This window comes from Haemaphysalis longicornis, unplaced genomic scaffold (assembly GCF_048455015.1).
Source record: "Haemaphysalis longicornis isolate Haplotype H1 unplaced genomic scaffold, Haemaphysalis longicornis Haplotype H1 scaffold_1, whole genome shotgun sequence".
NCBI classification, from domain to species: Eukaryota; Metazoa; Arthropoda; class Arachnida; order Ixodida; family Ixodidae; genus Haemaphysalis; species Haemaphysalis longicornis.
Genome location: NW_027526203.1, coordinates 162,157,650 through 162,178,432, shown reverse-complemented (window position 1 = coordinate 162,178,432; position 20,783 = coordinate 162,157,650). Strand labels below are relative to the sequence as shown.

General features: G+C 45.0%; 1 protein-coding gene, 1 long non-coding RNA gene and 1 pseudogene across 2 annotated transcripts in view; 1 reads left to right on the top strand and 2 right to left on the bottom strand.

Annotated features, from left to right (window-relative positions):
- Positions 1-20,783, top strand: part of LOC144155501 (uncharacterized) — a 339,376-nt pseudogene that overhangs the window by 45,716 nt on the left and 272,877 nt on the right.
- LOC144167062 (uncharacterized) lies at positions 2,404-10,274 on the bottom strand. Its single transcript, XM_077696457.1, has 5 exons — positions 10,230-10,274; positions 9,873-10,069; positions 8,234-8,393; positions 7,937-8,064; positions 2,404-2,530 (listed from the first exon to the last, which is right to left on the bottom strand). The coding sequence occupies exons 2-5, from the start codon at positions 10,023-10,025 to the stop codon at positions 2,486-2,488; spliced, it is 486 nt and encodes a 161-aa protein (XP_077552583.1). The 5' UTR covers positions 10,026-10,069; positions 10,230-10,274; the 3' UTR covers positions 2,404-2,485.
- LOC144138769 (uncharacterized) overlaps positions 10,338-20,783 on the bottom strand; it is a 53,823-nt gene continuing 43,377 nt past the window's right edge. The window contains exons 6-8 of the long non-coding RNA XR_013315970.1: positions 12,389-12,575; positions 10,556-10,783; positions 10,338-10,416 (exon numbers count right to left, since the gene is read on the bottom strand). This is a non-coding gene — a long non-coding RNA (uncharacterized LOC144138769). The remainder of the gene's footprint in view (positions 10,417-10,555; positions 10,784-12,388; positions 12,576-20,783) is intronic.

The following is a 20,783-nucleotide window of genomic DNA, read 5'->3' as shown; positions in this document are numbered from 1 at the left end:
TCGCTCGCCTCGACATGCCCGGCTCAGACGTTTCGCTATCGGCGCGATCAACATTCGATAGCGCGCCCAGGCACGTTTCAATGACACTCTCTCCCCTCTCTCGGACTCAACGTGCGCCGAGGCTGCCAATTTTACTGCTGACGAGCGCTCTCTCGTCAGCAGTTGCCACAAGTGCAACAACATTAACGTAACGCAAACTACTTAACGTCGTGCGCCCCCGGAATCGCTCTGCATTTGATCGTGCCCCTCGCGAGGGGATGTTTCACTGCGTCGCCATGCGAACAGTTCGCCACGCTTTAGTTTCAGTTCCGTATCTCCCCGCCGCGGCCGTGGAGAGAAGGCGGCCGGCCGCGACTCTCGCCACCGCGGCGCTGCGGTTGCGAGTTGCGCTAGGAAAGCGAGCGTCGTCTGCTAGCGGGGAGCGGAACGCGTTCCGCTCGGCATCTCCGGTCTTCGCCACTTCTGGCTGCGCACTGCAAAATGTATCATAACAACAGACTTAAAATCACATAAACTAGCTCAGGGCGTGATTTTTTCCTCGCATGCCCCTCTCGTTTGCCCCACGAGTTGCGTTTCAGCGAGCGGTTAGAAGCGGTCGCTGGAGCTACCCGCATCGCGCGGGTGGTCTCCGCGGCTGCGTCAGCGCGCCTGTGGATTGCGGGGCGCGTTTTTGCGGGAAGAAAACGCTCCATGCGGTTCACGCTGATGCCTGCGTAGACGATTAAGCACCAACAGAAACAGTGCGCAGGCGTGTATGCGCGCCACGTTTTCTTTTTCAGGAAACGCTTCACGGGATGAACACTTCATTATAACCGCGAATTTCAATGTAGCGAAATTTCAATGTAACGAAGTAAATTACGAATTTTACCGACTTCGATCGTTACATCGAGGTTTAACTGTATATTGAAGCGTTCCTCACCTCCCGAACAGCGGCATTCCGCCATGGCCCCATAGAAACGGAAGAACTATAGCTTACCATCAATAGGAACACCACAAATAGCAGTGCTTTCACTGCTACTCTTTAACTTAGCCCTACTTCAAATTCCGCAAGCACTAAACAAAATACCAAATCTTCACCATAGTTTCTATGCAGACGATATTACACTCTGGACCAAGGGGGGCAGTTATGCCGAAATAGAAGAAATCCTCCAAGCTGGTGCGACACCTGTAGTGGAGGGCGCTGCCCTAGCTAGCTGGCCTTCAATGCTCACCCACAAAATCAGAGCCATTGCTTCTACCGCCAAGGAAAATACAACATTGGAATCCGAATATTCATGTTTACATTGAGTCAACCCCTACACCGATTGTTTCAAAAATCAGAATTTTCGGACTCACTATAAATCGCTCCAGAACTACTACAGACTTTCTAAATAAAAACAACTTTCTTATCACGTCACCCAAACCATCGGGTTAATTAAACGCATTGCTACCTGAAGTAACGGCATTAAAGAAGCTGACCGACTACGTTTAATCCAGACATTTATCATCAGCCGTATTACTTACTCCCTCCCATACCTCCTCCCAACTGATGCAGACCTAGCGAAAATAAATTGTCCGATACGGAAAACCTATAAAGTTGCCTTACAACTTCCCAGCAAACCATAAAACATCTCATGGGTGTCCATTCAATGTACTTCTTGTGATATTGAATGTCCAGAGGATGTTCGGGAATATCCCCGTTTTATCCAGTGGATGTTCAGGTGATGTCCCTATTGCCTCAGAATGGACACTTAATACTTTCACATATTGCCGCTACCCATGTACGGGTTTGTTTATTTATTGTTTGTTTTTAATGCCCGGCCGCGCCCGGCTCTGTTATCTGTGTCCCATGCGAGGCGCGTGTTCCATTCTTTATTTTTATGCCGCACGGGCTATCTCATTCAGAGTGTTTCGCCCTAACGCCGCTAGCCCAGAATAATCTTCTGTGATCTACAATGTTCTGGATGTCAATCGACGGTTCCAGAAACTCTCGCACTGAAAGATAAAAGCCTGCACAGCAGACGCCGCGGCATTCGATTCTGCGACGCTCGCCGACGCAAGTCACTTTGTTGACCGCTGCTTCGCCGCCTCTGTATTCTTTTGAGTTGTTAGGGGAGCACAAGTTCGCTCCAATAAACTTATTTCTCCTTCAAGACAACTGCGTCGTCCTTGGCTTCGTGACAATATGATATCCAGAGGACATCGTCAACTGTTATGTGGATAGCTTGAGTACATTTAAAAGATATCTTGACGATGTCATAGGTTATTTATTTCATGCAACGCTGAGACATTCTTACGATATCTAGTAGAGTAGCTTATATTTGATAGGAGATTACACCTGCAAAACAACTCAATGCTTCGCATGGTTTCTTTCTCACAGTCGGCAGGCATAAATATTCAGACACTTCTTTTGAGAAAGAATGTGTTTATTTGAGGTAACGTATGCTTTTGAGGTTAATCCGTTGTCCTGGCATCGTTCTGGCGTTTTCCTGGCATCGGGAGGTCATCATGCTGGCATCTGGTCTCTTATAATGGCTTGAGTTGTGGACATCTATGAAAATGAAACAACATTTATTGAGCATGTTAAAATTTTTAATACTAAAACTTAAAATCGTTTCACTAAGGTGAACACGACTGGAGGAGAGGGGATGCGAAGCATGGCCTGTTTTTTTTTTCTCGTTATCTGCTTTTCTCTTCACCTTTTCAGTAAGTGTGGATACCCCTTTGAAGTCAACGGATGCACGTTGATTTTGGTGTGGCTTACTCTGTTCAGATCGACAAGTGTGAAGCTGAGCACTGATTATTGGCCGAATGTATGTAAACTTGGCCAGTCAATTGTCTGAAACTATTGCAAGATGGTTAAGGCGATAGATGCCATACGTTGGACAAACACACCGAGATGAGGTCACGAAATTCGATACCGGGCTATACTAAGATAACTTCATCTGTTTGCAGTTCATCCTGTATAGCTACCACATTCGCCAGTAGCACACACAGCAACCGCTGTGCTTTAATTAGCATGCATGACAGGCCTGGGCAATGCGTCGCCTATAACGAACTTCCTAGCTCAAGGGACATTATTCTCAGGGAATGTGATTGACCCTGTGACAGAAAAATCGCATCTCATGCTAAAAACAGAACAAACAGTAACACATTCTAAAACTTATTACAAACACCAGGTAAATTATAGATGGTACAGTGATTTCCTCGTTAGTTTCCACGATTTAGCAGCACATGCTACTAATAGTTTGAGGTGGTAGTTAGCACTATAGTTGGTGACAGCTTAACTCTGCAGCGGCTTTTCAAGATCAAAGGGATTTTGTGTTCATCCGCAACCAATGGCGTCTCGTCGTTTGTGTGACGCCTGCGACGTACGTTTGAAAGGAGAACTACTTCCAAAATGGCCGCGCTCGCTTCCCCACCGCTGCTGCGCTGTCGAGCGACAACGAGGTTGCCGAGAACCAACAGCTCTGTAGGCGATTTGTGTTACGAATGTGCTGTAGTGCATCAAGAAGCCGCTTATCGTTACCTGTCCCGCGTGTGTCTTGCCGCGTCGTGGTTTGTACGTACGTGAGGAAATCGTGGTGGCACTGGTGGGCTGTTTTACGTACTCGGAACGTCGTCAACGAACTCGATCTGAGAACGGCAAAGCGTCGAAGCTGCATCTGTTGCTGGTGTGATTGTGGAAATTGTGTCGGTGTAACGCAACCTTTGTGAAGAAATAATGCGATTTGCTTTCGTCTACGGCAGTAGCGGTGACAAGTTGCAAGCGTTTTCGTTTGTTGCTGTGAGCGTAGGCTGCGCCCGATGTTGAGCGCAGGCCTACGTGCTGTCCGTCCGGCCCGACGCGGATCGTGCAAACGTGTGCGGCGTGTTTTTTGGCCGGATACGGCCGCTCGTACAGCCGAACACGTTATTAAGACGATTGCCAAATCTTACAATGTAAGGTATCTTTCCTTGCCGATTCGCGCATTGCTTTAGCCTGCCGGGGTACGAACGGAGCAGCGGTGTGGCGTTTTTTTTTTCCCCTTGCGTAAACAGGTATGATTAAACCATTATTGCAGAGACTCGCGAAGAAGTAAACGTTCGTGCACAATTATCCGAGACTGGGTTTGGTAGCTTTAAGAAAATCGGTATGAACCTGCCTTCCTGCGAGAGACGGGTGCCTATGGCGTTCTGTTTGTGCCAATGGGCACATTATCGAACATACAAAAGTATGAACGAGTGCGAGTATTGTTGAGGTAATCAAATGTGGTGGCGTTTCGTTTCTTGACTGTCATTGGTTGGTCGTAATCATCAGTAGCATTTTTGAAACGTATAAGAGGGCTAAATAAACATCGAAACTGCATGATTGGTGGATTTTGAACCACGCCGTTGAAGGAAGCCGGAAATGTGTGGCCCCGCAACATGACCACGTGAAACCAGAGAGTCTGCCAGCCGTTGCCTGCAATTCGCGGGGGCGCTGTCCCGAAAGCAGCAGCGTTGGCCAGGTGGATTTTGAACCACGCCGTTGAAGGAAGCCGGAAATGTGTGGCCCCGCAACATGACCACGTAGTTTTTTATACATTGCCAAAACTACACACGTGCGCAGCTTTTTATTATGCCTGCTAAGCTTATGGTGCGTATGTTCCCATCGCTACACTAAGTGGCATCAGAGAAACTGGCTATGCATGTACTGAGGCTGCGTATTTCGTGTGCAGTGTGGAATTTCTCATAAGTGTCGTGAGCTGTTAAAGTTGTTTTGAAATAGCTGAATGCATTTAGTAGGAATGAACCAATAGTTTATCTTCCCTTTATTTTCATGCAGTTTGTGTGATGGGCTTTATGAGTTATAAAAATTTGTCTATTGCAGCTGTGTTTCATATTGATGGCTGTAGTTTAACGATTGCATTTTGGTGCTTGTGCAGTTTAAGTTTCAACAAAGGGGTTATAGTGTATTGGCAGACATTCAGATTTCCAGTGTCTCTGTCATGATAGACTATTATACAGAGTGGAGGACATGGTTGAGCGTCTTATCATGGAGCATACTTTAATTTAGATTCAACACCGCTTCCCACTTTTAGATGTTTTTATTGTTCCAGCAACTGTGGAGAGCCTTCAAACAGTGACTGAAGGTGCTTCAGGTTGAAGAGCTGCAGTAATAATTGCTAACACTTGTGTATCAGGTAGAAATGAGGTATGTCACCCCTTCAGAATGCTATGTTCATACTTTTCAAGCATGCACTGTTGATTCTGGTTATACAGCTGCAAGAATAATAGAAAGCAGTGATGCGGCATATCAAAATGGTTCAACTTCAGGCCTCCAGAGTGTCATGTCGCTGCTTTCTGTGCACACTGTTGCTTCCGGCTGGTTCAGACGCAGTAAAAATTGGAAAAACTTATTCAGCAGGCCGCAACGATTTTACGTCACTTCTTCAAGATGCTATGTAACTCCTTTGCAAGGTTGAACTGTTCCTTCTGACTAAAAAGCTATGGTAAGAAGTGAAAGCTCTAATAAAATACGTTGGAATGTGTTTATGCCAGGCCTTCAAGCTATGATGTAGCTGCTTTTTATGCACACATTGTAGCTTCTAGCCATGAAGTTGTGGTGAGGGTTGAAGACACTAACATAGTACGTTAGAATAAATTCATGCCACACCTTCAGGCTATGAAATCGCTGCTTCTCTCACACACACATTGTAGTTTCTGGCCATGAAGTTGTGGTGAGAGTTGAAGATGCTTATGTAGTACGTTAGAATGAATTCATGCCACACCTTAACGCTGTGAAGTCGCTGCTTTTCACGTACACACTGTTGCTTTTGGCTTTAAAGCTGCATTAGGCATTGAAAACACTGGTGCAGCAAATCAAAATGGATCCAATGTCAGGCTTTCAGGGTGCCACTTTGCTGCTGCTGCTGCTGGCTGGAAAGTGCGGTAAGTGCTTGTAAATGACACCTTGACAAGGGGCAGTGAGAATTAAATATTTCTTCTCCCTGTTCCAGTTTGGTGCTCTGATTGGTTGCAGAAGTGGATAAAATGGAAATGCTTGCATGGAGATGTCGGCACATTTTTAAATAATTCACTTAGATCTCACGTTCATACTCATATTATTAGACCTGTTGAGTGTGGTTGTCTAAATAGGTGCAGTAAGAATTGAATGCACTTGTATAGCTGTTCGTTCAAGTTTCGTATGGGGCAGTCAGTGTTCGACGTCACTGTTTGGTGTACATAGGGAAGATTATTGGCTTCGGGAAGATTATCAGAAATTAAAATGCTTCCACAAAAGCTTGACATGACATGGCTGCAAAGCAACTACATGTTGAACCGAATATTTTCTTTATGTATGCTATTTCAAAAGCCTCATCAACAATAAAAATATCTTCACGGTAGGCTGCTGCACATCAGTGTAAAGCCAATGAAAGTTGAATGTAGCACAACTTCGAAACGAACTTCGGACGGATGCATTTGTAGGTACCTATTCGTTTTTTTCCATAAAAGCTCGCAACAGTAATTTTTTTAGGCGGCTGCTAGTGCTTAAGGGTGTTTTTCTATCAATTTTCACCGTCAGTTGGGGTTCTCTGCGTTATCATTCCACTGTAAACTGCGCGGTGGTGATATGACACTAAAGAAACGCCGGCAGCTCTTTTATTACATCGCCGGGAAACACCTCGGAAATGGTCGCCTGGATTGAAAGCGTGACACTGTATACTGTCAATCTAACCAACTGACGTAGAGCGTCTCGCTACTCGCGTGTCTCGTGAAGTAGAAATGATTAGTCTTGTGACGTTTCACATCCCGCAGTTCTCTGCTCGCGCCATACGGTGTTGTCGTCTCGTTTAAGCGGAATAAAATAACGCTTGTTTCTTCGCACCTACAGCTGATTTCACAAGGCAGGACACCTTTTAAGCGGCATCGCGACCTCCACGGTTGCGTGCGTCGCCGCGATAGGTGTTTGCAGTGCGTCACTACGTTCGAAACAGTCGCATAGAACAATGCGTGGCCCGTTGATATCGCGGCCGATTCCTGAAAGACACCGATGAATTTTCGCCGCTGGTTTCCTTTTCACCCTGGGCTTACACAGTCCGTGCACTGCATCCAGCCATTGCGGCGACGAACCGCCCCTTTCTTCCACCCTGCGTTTACGACGCTTGATTTAGCGGTGATGATGGCTGTGGAAGATATTGTACCGACTACATTTCTTGACAATGATTGCACACGCGAAGTGAAGAAATAGTCGAACTGCGACGAGCCGACGACCATTATGTTGATTATGTTTTTCCAAGCAGATGATGGCTAAGTGACGTGCAGCGGTCAAAATTCGAACTATTCAGACCCAAAAAATCGTGTGCGCGTTGTTTATATGTTTATTTCTGTTGTCTAACAGTAAAACAATCACAGATAGCTTTGATTTAAGTATAAAATACACCGGGAAAAGTTTCTATCAAGAATAATCTTTGTTTTAGTGAGTAATTTTTTTTTCTCCTGAGCCAGTTTTCAATGAGGACGACTTTTTCTTTTTCCTGTGAAAATCATTCATTCTTCGGAATGAAACATATATAAACGACATCATAATCAGATGGTTATACTGTCAGGCGCTCATATTAGTAATCATGGGTATAAACAGCTGCAATATAAAGAACTATTTTTTCTAACCGCGGAGAGTCAGCTAGCGGCCAAACAACGCTTGTGGGCGGAGCTGCACTCTTACCCTGTCATCAACTATACTAAAGGCGCATTACACAAAAAAGTTTCACCCTTCAGAAAATTTAATATTCAGACAAAAATTTTAAGGACGTTTGTTCTGGCTTTTCGTTGTTAGAAATAAATTTCGCTAAATTGCTACTAGAAACGCTTTGTCTCTAAAGAGCAACTGTGACATAAGATCCCAAGAAAATTTTGAATAGTCTTAGATGAACAAAAACGTGTTTGTATTTAAATTCGGAAGTTATTTTGGTGATGGAATGTGGCAATTGCGCACCTCTGATTTTCTTGCTAGCCTCTCTTGCAGCTGCTTTAGGCGACACGGGGCATGCTGAAGCCACCTCTTGATCACGTTCTCCACCTCGTTGACTGTTGCTGCGTATTTCTTGTTGGACCTCACGGCCGCTGGAAAACAAGCAGTCAGAAAAGCATGTCTGATATTCTGTTAACAGCATAGCTGACATTCCCCAAAATGTGCAATCTCCCATAAACATTGTCACTTCAGATCATACAAGAACAATTAGAAAACAAACAATTTGCCTGAAATTATTGCTGCAATAATGACAGTACTCACAAATTATTATTGGTGCTATGTTGAGGTTACAGAATTTTTCTTTGCCTTTGTTCCCCAGCCAGCTGTATTGCCGCGCAACTTCATCGGTCATTATGTAGTTCAGTGCTTTTCGTGTGGCCACCGCCACAGTGTCACCTCCTAACGTACTCAGCTCGACAACCTGGAAACGAAAAAGTAGTACCTGAGCTTGCATGGAATTGGACAAAGAATCCTGAGGAAAGCATGAAAAGAGAGGTAGCGAGAACTCTTCTTTCTTCAATTTGCAATTACAGTCTTGTGGGCATATACTGCACGTACGTGCACAAAGCCGTCCTTGAAAGCATCTTGAACAAAATTTGCACCAGTCATCTCTCACAGATCGCGCATTTCACTGGCGAACTAAAAATAAATTTTTAATTCAGATGCCTGATTTGCTGTGCTGAGGCTTGCATAAAAAGTGAGCGAAATGCAGCCAGAAAATTGCGTTAAAAAGAGGCTGCGTTAGGAAAGTATCTGTTTACCATTATCTTTGCAGACACGTCTGCCAATAGCAGCAATATTCATTTGCCGACACAGAGGGCTAATTACCCAATGTGTTAATTGAATTTTCGATTGAACAATTTAGAAGAAATGTAACATATATAAAGTCTAGCCTCTCGATATAGGCTATACTTCAGTTTAACAAACCAATCGCTGGTTTGTTGCGGGCGCTGCAGGAGCAATTATTGCACCCCTGAATTGCACTAAAATGAGAAACTGGTCCGGAAAAAATTAATAGGCGATCATCCTGGTTGACAGGGCGGTGCGAGTGCGGTTGCATGACATTTGTGAATTCACTTCACCCACAGAACCTGGCCGCAGCGACCGTATTAGCTGATATAGGAGAAAACAGAAGACACCCATGCGTTGATATCGCGGGGTACGCTTAAGGTCCTCATGTTTTGAAATAAATCCGGATCCCTACAGTAAGACGCGCCTCACAGCCCAGGTGTGACGTTTCGGTGCACAGAAGCTGCAGAATTTAGAGCATTTCACTCGAATTCCTCTCAAGGCTTCAAACCACTAACAGCGACGCCGTATCGAAATGACAGTGGTGCTGGCACAGCGAGGGAGGGGCTACGTCGTCATTGTTTTCTAGCTGCGCCAGCATCACCGGCTCAATTGCAGTATTCCCATTTCTTCCAGTTGGAAGTGGCTTACTGCGTCTGCGTCGGCGGTAAAGTCGGAGACATGGCACGCAAGTGTCCTCATATCACCCTGTTCCCGATCAGCTTCGCTTTCAGGATAGGTGCGGATGGGAAACAATTTCTCCTGCAGGCAACAATTTTTTTAGTCTATTTCCCCGTGCGGTTGGCACATTTTTTAGTTGCAATATGTCTTGTAAGCCAGATCATTAAGATTCCCATTAAAATATTTTGCTATTTTACCCCTAATATTCAATTGCCTTCGTCGTGGCCACCATGAAGTAGAAGCTAATTTAAAAAATTAAAGTATGCTGACGTAAGTTTTTTTTTTTAAACAATCTGTGGCGATAGGGGAAAAAGACACCCTTCATTTGCTTTAATTTGTAACCACGGATTTTTATATACGCTGTTAGTCACGCATTGAAACAGCTGTCATCATAAAACCACTTTCAAGAGAGTCTAAAAAGTGTGTTCACCAGCTGCTCTTTAACCTCGTTGACAGTGTCATCGAAGTCCCGCAGTTCACTGAGCTCTTCAAACGGTGTGGGTATAAGCAGGGGCTGTCCAACGGTGTCGGGCGACTTAAGTTGGGTCAAGTTGTCCAGGACATCTCCGTGTTGCTCCAGCATCAGTCGAATCACCTGAAGCTGCCTCAGCACTTGCTTCTGAAATTCTATTAAATGTAATAAAGGCAGTAAATTACAAAATCAGTTGCAGAAAAAAATGGCGGTTTAGAAGGCATTTTTAATGCCTTCTAAACCGCCATTTTTTTTAAACATTTTTAAAAACCAATTTTCAACAAAAAAAGAAAGAGCAACGAGAAACATAGATACCCCTTTCTGGGATGGCAGGAGCTCTAGCTGTAGAGGCAGTACGTCCTGCAAGAAAGACCAAACTATGATAAACTTCAAGCCCTCAGTTGCTGATATAATTGTTTCAAACCTGCAACACGAGGTGCGCTTGAACCACTGTCATCTGTAGGTCTAGGAGTCCCTTGCCTCGGAGTGGACAGGGAATCCGCTGCAGAAATAGAAAATATGTGTAACTTATAGACCTGAGTCTTATACTGCTGTACGAAGAGCATTGTTTAATTTGCGCCATTATATATCGATCCAAATCTTTCATATTAGTACAATGAATGGAAAAGGTTGAAACAGACCTGAAGCACGGGACGAGGGAAAGCAGACCGGCAACTCTGGGTACAACTGCCGGGCAGATGATGGTTGCTTCCGTCCCCTCTTCGGCGGCGGTGAGTCCGATTCAGAATCGGACTCAAATCGGTTTGGCCTCCGCACCTTCCGACGTCGATTCAAGTCGTCTTCCGTGGATGACAAATCCGATGTGAACTGTGAGCGATCAAGTTTTTTCCTTGCGGTTTCGTATGAAGCTGGAAACGTAAAAAAAAAAGCATTTGTGGTGGATTTATGTGCAGCAAAAACCGGCGAAAAAAAGTAAAGGGCAGCCTATTATAATAATTATTTAGTCAATACATCATTTTCTGCATGCATAACACACTTGCTAGCATCGTGCCTATTTTTATTTTATACGTGTTAAACTTTCATCTGTGACGATATTGTGACGTTTGCTCTCAAATTGTAATCTAGTGTTTCACATTTTTGCATGTTAAAACTGTTTTCACAACACACCAGATTGTCACAGGCAAAGAAAAAGAGTGCGAAAACTTGCATTGCTCCTTGCGCTCTAAGCGCAACACATTAGGAACGCACTCGATCACAGAAACGAGAAAAAATGGAGGTCACGCTTGAACTCGCTTTTTCCTGCATCGGGAAACCTCTGATGTGTTTTTTTTTTTTTTTTTTTTTTTTTTTATAGGCAGAAATATTGTACGCATGGCACCACGGAAAGATGCAGGCCTCCAAAGTGGCCAAGTTTGCTCCTGCAGATAAGAGGGCATCTCGAAAGCAGCTGAAAACGAAACGACCAGCTGAGACCAGCTGGGGTGCATGCTTTTATTTTGCAGACGTGCGATCATCCTCAATACCTAAACGGAGTGATCGGGGAAAAGGTGAGGGGGGGGGGGGGGGGGGGGGGAGGGGAAGGCGTTAGAGATGTACAGGGCTGAGAAATTGAACATCAGAAAGGAAAATTTCTACGATAATTCCCAGGGCAGTGCTTTGCTTTTTGAGGCTAGAGCAGGTTGCCTGCGAACTAAGAGTTTTGTGGGGAAGTATTCACAAAATGATGGGGCATGTGTGGTCTGCAGAAAAGAAACAGAAACTATGCGGCACATAGTGTTAGAATGTGAGGGTACCCATCCAAATCTACATGAAGGGAATATTGAGCTTCCAGAAGCCCTAGGATTTAAGGGTATCAGAGAGGAAGTTAACTTCAAGGCTGTCGAGGGGACGAAAAGATTAGAATGCTGGTGGACGAAAAGCAGAGAGGGGAATATTGCCTAGGACACTTACCACCTGTAACAGGGAAAAGAAAGTATTTCGGGCCTAATAAGCTTTAGTGCCTGCCCTAAGCAGCGCTAGTATTAAACCAAGAGTGTAAAACATGGTTATATTAGTCCTTTTTGGTAAGATGACATGTCATCACCCCGCTTCAAAGGGGAAACCAATAACAATCATCATCATCATCGAAAAGGCTGTACACGCCCAGGCGCGTTCGCATTAAATATGGGTTCGCACTTGCGTAATTGAGAAGATATGTTACACCACACACTCGTGAACACAAATGGGAGGTACTGGAAACAGCCATATTTGGCGTTTTTAAGAGTTTGAGTTTGCGCCACCGGCACATGAAAATACCAAGCGCCAGCTGTGAACGCGTGCCGGCTTTGGGCACGCCGCGCTTCTGGGAAATGGTATTTCCCCGCTCGCGAGCAGAAAACATTTCATTTATTTCTATTTCTCGGGTTGAGAGACTTTGCGTCCGCAAAAATCTCATGAAGTTGCTGAAAATGAAACCCACTCAAAGAAAATAGATAACTCAAAATCTGCAAGTGACAAACACGCTTACAACTTACCAAAGACACCTTTCACTTCCACCGAGTATTGTGGCCATCCTTCCAGTGGTTCGGAAACGTCCTTAACCAGCCTTTTAATCCTCTCTGGCTTCGCTTTAGGCCAGCAGCACATATCGTCAGACACCCATGCTGCCGGCACCACTTCAACTTCCAAGGTCTGTGTGAACTCCACGATAAGGAACGACATCTAAAAAGAGGAAACCAGCCGACAGGAATTCACAGCGTTTAACTTATCAGACTGTACAGCTAATCCTATATAAATGGCAAACATTCGCGTAAAATTGTTCATTTTAAACCCCCTATTCTGAACCCTTCACAGTTGGAGTTACCAACAGAAGAGCAATTTTTTTTTTTGTGATGAGGCAGCATGTCTTAATAATTAACCCTGTGTACATGGCGTAGCAAACGGAAACACAAATTTGACAGGGCGCGGGAGATTATTCAAGTGGAACACAATTTATTCACCTTTCAAGGCATCAGTCACTTCCATAATAAAAACGTCCAGAACAAATTATATTATTACAGTTATTATTATTACACATGAAGCCGATTCCATCAGGCACTTTTGCATGAATGACATGAACAGAGGCTTCCAAGTATATGCAGAAAACAAACCCACTCACACAAAACAATGCCTGCTGTTAAAGGAGTCGAATACAATAACACAAATGGATCCATTTTAGTTAGGACACTCCACAATATTCAGACATGTGAACATCGCAATAATTCGCTAGTATCTAGGCATTTTAGTATGCTGTGCTCATAAATGAAGCAATCTGATTAACTACAGTGCACGATTGGCAAGATGACAAATTTTTCGCCTTGCGGCAACCTTACAGCTTTTGCTGCGCTCTGTAAGGGCCACGCCTGTGCCACAGGTGAGAGCTGAGACACAACAACGATTCCCAAGCGAGACGATTCAAGCGGAACCCTGTAAAGGTCGTCCTTTTGTAGATATCTTCGTCCAATGATACAAGGCTCTCCGGATGACTTAAAATGAGCAATATTTAAGATACTAATGACGTCGCCCCCAACAATACAGCAACCATCTGCTTTGTTCGCGGCTAACGTGAACTTTGGGGTTTTCACAATTTCGTGTTGCGGTGAGCAGCACTGGGGAAGCATGGGTCCCGAAGTGTGAGGTTTTCCAAACTCGTAGCTTGGCGTCTTTTCACAGACAGAGTGACTGCCGTGCAGATCCTTTTCGTGCATTCGATTCCAAATCTGAAGCAACGGATCTCCACTTTTTCGGAGCATCTTTTTTATGGTTCTCATGTTGTTTTCAAAAGCAAAGACACTAACCGAAGAGCATCATCCGCCAGGTGCAAAAGGCAGTGTACGTTGTGCGAAACTTGCTCCGAACCATAGATCCTTGACACCCCTTTAACTATGGACTGGAGAAGGGCTTTAGCATACGAGTTGTGCACATAGTAAAACTCCCTATGCACCAGAAGCGACACTGCACAGTGAAATGCAATAAAGTGGCAATACACGTCGTTGGACACCCATTGTTTCAAGAGAACTGGTCCTGTGTACAACAGAAACAACCGAAATTCAACTGCTTTCCACTTCAGGCGCTCGTCTAGGCTTCGAGGCTTCCTCGCAAACTCTCTCGGAATAAAGGGAGCAAGTAATAGTGCCTGTTCTGACAGGGCATCGCACTTTGAAGGTGCTAATGCCTCTTTCGACTTCTCTTTTGTTGCTTGCGGCTTATCTCCTGCCCACAGGCAGATCAACTTCTTCATCACTCCTAGGCATACCAAATGCATGTAGTCTAGAGGCACATCATCCACAAAATCCATGGGAAGCACGGTTAATACGGACTCTCCTTTGGGGTGTTCCAGATCTCTCTGTGCGCGAAAAGTTTGGTTACTGCGCGGGGCACCTAGTGTGTCTGGAAAACAAACTCTTCTCTTTTCGCGACCGCCGTACACGCTGCATTTTGGGCAAGAGCTAAACCCACTGTGTCCTTTGGTCGCGAGAACAAGTGACCTGGCTGATGCATCGCAAACAACCCCTTTGATTGAAACTGTCACAGTGTGTTGTCCTATTGTTACACCTGCTTCCAAGACAGCCTTTAGTTAAGTGACAAAACGCGACAAGAATTCGTTACCTTTGCCAGGCTTGATTTTACCTTCGTATACACCAACAATGATAGGTGGTAAATCACAGTTAGCTATTCTGCACTGTATTGGCCACAATTCAATCTTCGAACTCATGTACACACGAAGTCCATCTGCGTTCACATACAAAGCTATCGTGGTCGGGATCTCCTTTAGGCGTTGCAGCGCTTCCCGCAGCCCTTTCAACAGTCCGAAGTGGCAGCATAGGCGTGCGCACAGGGGGGGCAGGGGGGGCGGCCGCCCCCCCTAATCATCTGAAGGGGGCGCCAAATTTGCCCCATGCCTTGCCGATGTAACACATGAAAGTAAAATTTCTGCTCAGAAATATTTTGTGTGTGTTGCAATTCCATCACATTGAAATAAAAATTTTATAACCATCCCTCTTTGCACTGCGTTCGCACCGCAAGGCCTTCAGTGAGAAGAGGTCGGGAGTTGCTCTGGGGGGGGGGGGGCGCAGCGGTAAGACTTTGCCCCCTCAAATTGAGAACTCTGCGCACGCCTATGAGTGGCAGTATCTCCCCGGTGCAATTACGGCAATGTCCGCGACAACAGCAGTATTCCTTGGTGTTTTCAAAAAATTCCTGCAGTCCTGAGGCAGATCACTGAAGCAACGATGCTTTCTTAGTAGCTTGAGCAGAGATGTCGCAGCCTTTTGCGTGACGTTTTCGTCGATCATCCATCGCTGCGAATTCGATCTGATGTCGGCGTCAGTAAACTCACTGTCCGAATCACTGCTAGTGTTCTCAGAAAGGTATGATCCTCAACTGCCTAGAGGCTGCAGTTCATAGTCTGCAGCCGATTCCTGGGCTACCAAACCCGGCGTTTCCTGCCGAACTGGCTGAGCTGCGGAAGCAGGCAATGCGTTGCTGCACGTATCATGCTCACAGGAGGCAGGTACCAATGCCAGACAATGTCCTGGTTCTTCATCAATCACAATACTGCTGGAGTCCTCCAGCAGAGATAAAGCGTAACGCGAACTTCTTGCACCAGCACGGGCTGCCCAAGATTTTACTTTTTCTTTAGGCATGTCGATAAATGCAGCATACCTTGTTGAAGTTCCAAGGCCCAGGAGGTGTCGAAGGTTTCACTTGATAGCGGGGCGATGTGAAAACGGCACCAAGACGCCTGTGCAGCAGCTCAAATGCGAGCCTCTGGAATCATGCTCATCGGCGGGACTTTGTTGTCTCGAAAATGAGAGGGCAGGAGGAAGGGGGAAATTGTTCTGGTGTGTCTTGGGGAGGGAAGGGGAGCAAGTGCCCCTTTTTCACCCCCCTCCCGACGCCCTTGTCTGACAGGGGGGGGGGGGGGGGCAGCTGCGGATGAGGGGAAGAAAGACCTTCGCTCTTTTACGCCCTCGCCCATTCTTTCATTCTCTCCTCTACTCCTGCTCCCCTAGTAGCACAAATTGTTGCCGATAGCCTGCGGCCCCGCGGCCCATCCTCCCGTTCCGAAATCACTGTTCCGATGCCCCCGCGTGGAAATTCCCCCTCTCCCTTCCCCTGCGTGCTACCTTACCCGCCAGATGCACCCTTGAAACTGCTAACCCCTCTCCCCGCAGCGGCCTCCTGCGTGGGCGCGGCATTTGTGAACTTAATAGAATGCTTTGTTGGGTGTGTTGGTTCGTGGATTCAAAAAATTAAAACGAGCGCAAAGAACAAGGACCGAGCTCGTCCCGTCTACTGTGTTTCTCTGTCCTCGTCCTTTGTGCAAGTTTTAATTTTTTGAAACTTTGTGAACTTGTTTGGAAGCGGAGGGCTTCCGGTCAAAAGGGAAGGAAGGGCTACCGTGACTCTCTTTTTTTAGTTTGTGTGTTTTAGTTTGTGAGTTTAGTTTTAGTGAGTGGAGCTGCTCTTCAGTTTTGCCGAGGAGAACAGAAAACAAAGGAAGTGGAGAGCTACAAGAAAGCGGACTAGTTAGGGCGCGTAAAACTGCATTCTGTTTCTGTGTGCGGATTAATTTTCATTTACTGCCTTTTCTCTCTGAATTTGTGTATTTTTTTTATCCTTCTTTTTAAAAAATAAATGTGAGAAACTCGCCAGGACAGCACTCTAAGTGACGGGATATTGTCGAAGATAACGTTGTAACGAATAGAACGCAGTATCCTTTTCTTCGTCTGTGTGCCGCCCTGTACTTCTAGTGCACCACCCAAGAAGGCCTAGTGATATTGGTGGGCGCTCCCAAATAAAAAACTACTTTGACTGCCGCGAATTTGTTCCAGCTTTAATTTTTTTTGTTTTTGTTTTTTTTTTGCATATTTTATCACTACTGTGCAGTGCTGGTTATTGCAATGTTTTTATAACCCCTGTGACTGGTTGTGTACGATGTCTGTTTTTTTTTTCTTCTTTCGCCTTTTCCCTCCTTTACCTTTTTTTATTTTTTACCCCTTGTCTTTGCTGTCTTTTGGTGTTCAAAAACGCACTTGCCTGAAATCTTTTAACTCTTTCGGGACCGCTCCTATAGGCCATCGGTCACATATGATCGATGGTTTCGCGAGCCTGCAGAATAAAAATTTTCGCTCGATGGAACACCTAGCGACATCTAGGAGATAGTTTAAAAACTAGAGTTTTCTCTTTTGTGAAGTTTCTTTTTTTATCGCCAGGCGGCAACGCATCAGATATTTTATTCTACCGGGCGGTGGTTCCAAATGTAAACATACTCGCGCGCGAGCGCGATAAGAGATCCGCGTCGGCTCGTCTCGCATATCTTAGCCTTCTACTGTGGATTTTGACGATGAGAGTGGCAGTTAAGAGTCGAAATGCGACTTTAGAGATCGCATTTCAGCTCAAGTGAGGATTCGGGTGTCGATCAGCCTGGAACATGAATAGCGCTCAAAGGTGGGTGTTGGTTTCGGTTTCAATTGGCTCTGGAGTAGGTATGTGTGCTCGAAATATGTTCTGGCTAGTTTATATATGTTCGCTAGGGTGTTAACTACCTATTGTGGTGATCTCCTGCCACCAGCGCAGAAACGGATCAAGTTTTCGCCGAGCCGAGAGCCCGGCGTGTACCTGGGCGACGACGTAGCCATGGCCCTAGTGCCAAAGAAATCACACACAAAACAAAAAACCAGTTACACCTAGCCGCATCAAACTTTCGTGATGAATAAACAAAGCATTGTGTTAGATTTTGTATATCCTGAAATAATTTTATTCTTTTTAATTATTCTTAGATTTACGCTTTTTTCTATCTTTTTCAGTAGTTTTTTTGCGAAGTTCTTACTTTCTGATTTTTTCATGGTGCTATCGTCAGTGTTGAAGTAAAACACGGTATTGTATGTCAAAGAACATATAATTAGCTGCATTTTGGTATATGCTAAAGCAGGATGGTATCTTTGCTTCATGTAATAAAAAATTTTTACCGAGACCTCCCTTTTTCATCACTTTTTCCGGCGGTCCCGAAAGAGTTAATAAATGTCTCTGTATATTTTTATGCTTGTATATCTTTCGCCTTAGTGTGAGACTGTCAAGTCCATTTTCGGACTGTACATATTCTTCGATGTATCTCCTACAACAATGCCCTTTGGGGGAATGTAGTTATGCAGATAAATAAATAAATAAATAAATAAATAAATAATAATTGATTAATTAATAAAAATACGGGCTTACTGCACAACGACTACGTGCACTCGAAATCGTCTCCCTTGCCGCGCTAAAAGAACTGAAATGTGAAAGTCAGGACAACCAACCTTAATATGCATCCCCATAACGAGGACAAAAGACGGTGTATTTGACCGACGTCAGTTTGCGTCTCAGCACAATTTTGAATCCCTTGGCCCCTTTCATGCTCAGCGCCATAATTAAAATGCAGCCTGTTCATGTTTCACTCAGCGCAGATTATTATTAAGAGGTGAAAAGATGTGCACACATTCCGAGAATTGTATAGCAATGCTTATTCAACTCTTACACTGCTTTTATTCGTTCTGGGCTTTTTTTATATAGCCTTATTGGAGTATCTAAATAAGATGAGTTACTTTATTAGGGGCGAAACCCCTTAGGGACTTGGGCTGTCGTCGTCTCATGTCGAAGTCGATCTAGTCACAGTACTAAAACACCGGGACACTCCTCTTTGAACGCCTCGTGCCAGAATGTAACGCGTACTAAAAGAACACACCGGGACACTCGTTTTCCAATGCCTCGCGCTAGAACGCTTTGTGCTTCAAAGAATCGAAACTTTTACAGCAAAGCTGTATACCTCTGCCCCTCACTGTTACATATCCGTGGGAAAAAACGCCAAGGCATCAAGGATACACATTTTTCCACTGCATGTTGCCCATGTTGCCAAATATGGGCAAGCTTTGGACGCATTCATGCAACGCTTCAAAACAACGCATCCATGGGCAACGGTGCCCACGGAATACACTTTTTTTTGCGTTGCAACAATGTTTCCAAACATTGGCAAATGTCATATTTATAATGTTAAGCGATTATTATGGGGAGTTACATAAGCTGCCTAAAAGTTCCAATGATCCCATACAGCAGACTTGAATGTTTGCGATGTATACGCAACGTCATTAATTTCGGAAGTGTGGTTAAATGTGATCCACAGTTTCTACATATTTAGCAATGCTCACGCAAAACATCTTAACAACATTGCCTGTGTACATGTTGCCGCAATATTGCGGAATGTTGATATGTATAGCAAAAGTTTCCATTTGAAACACCACACTAACCTACGTTTTGGATATGTCACCTATAAAAGTTCAAATGGTTATGCACTGCACAACGGACGCCTTAGCCACAGTTCACTGTACCATCGCCTCCTGTACTTTACTGTACCTTAGCTGCGTATAATACGGCAGTTACACACACGCGCACGCACGACGCACGTGCATAAATGAAATAAATCCCCATCGTCAGCCTGAGGCTGCAGGACGAGAACCTTGTTTTTGCCGAATGCTACACCGAAGGGGCCATTCTTGTTCTCGTGAACGGATGCCGTCTTCTTAGGCATCGCCTATCTGGTGTAACCTCTCTGATATCTACTGATGATATCAGGCAGCACCCCAGACTGCGGAATATAACGGAACAAAGGGCGGTACCTGTATTAGATCTAAATTGTTATTCAGAGGCAGACGGCAAGACACCCTACAACGATATGTGATCATTTAGAGACACGGCCCTCAAAAAACTGCAGGAATGCATGCGGAAGAGTGTCACGCCGAGCGTGTAGATTCCCCCATGGAATCTAAAAGGAAGCGTGAATGTTTTTCAAAGCGAAAGAAACGCGTGGTGCTGATTCGGTAAATAGCGCAGCCAAATTCGTCGGCAGATACGTTCATTTTAGCCCCTCATTTGATGGATGATCACACAATATTACTTTAGAGCGGATACAGCCTGGAATAAAATACCCCTTCCCGCGATCCGCATCGTGCGTTTCGTTAAATCCAGGTGCTGCGCCGTTCTAAGATGATCATTATCTCAAGATGACCGCCGGATGTCGCATAGATGACCGCCGGCATAGAAAAGCCAAGCCCAACTTCAGAATCTAGAATTGCGACGCAAGGCCGCTAGAATAACCCTTTTTCACAAATTCTTTCATTCATCGTCTGACGCATCCAGTATCATGCCCGCACATCGAATCTCTTCTCGTACTAGCCACCGCAACACTGTTTATCCTGCGCATGCCCGCACAACTGCCCACCTTCGCTCGTTTTTTGTTCAAACAGCAAAGGATTGGAATGATCTTCCACCCGACGTCGTGCACCACCCAAGCCCAGTTCTGTTCAAAACCCACATCGAAAGAAATTTGTACCACAGCCCACCCCTCATGTAACCCCCCGTACTGGGGCATTTGAGGTATAATAAAAAAAAAGATGAAATTCGTTTTTATTCGATTTATAAATAAGCAGGTAAGTTCCGTCGCCGTTCTTGGTGTTAAACAAAATATGTTACAAATATGGGGCCTTCGTGCAAAGGTTGAGCACGAACAAAAGATGGGTTTGTTCTGGAAAAACTTGCAAAAACGCTCATTTATTGTTGTAGCATTCTGTTTAACTAAATAATACGCAAAGAGGCTTCGTTTATGCTGGATAACAGAATTTAAACAGGTCAGGCAGGCAGATTCCCGATCATAGCCAATACTCTCTCTAGCCTCATTAAGGTATCGGTGTCATATACATGAGCTCGCGTCGCTCGCAATGATCGTGTCCGCCGCGGCATTTCTTTGTGTCGGGCGAATGGGTCCGTGGCGATTTCTTCCACGTGGAAGAAATCGATCCTATGTTAGTCACGCCAGCGTAATTATTATAAACATCGTATAAGTTACGTCGTATATAT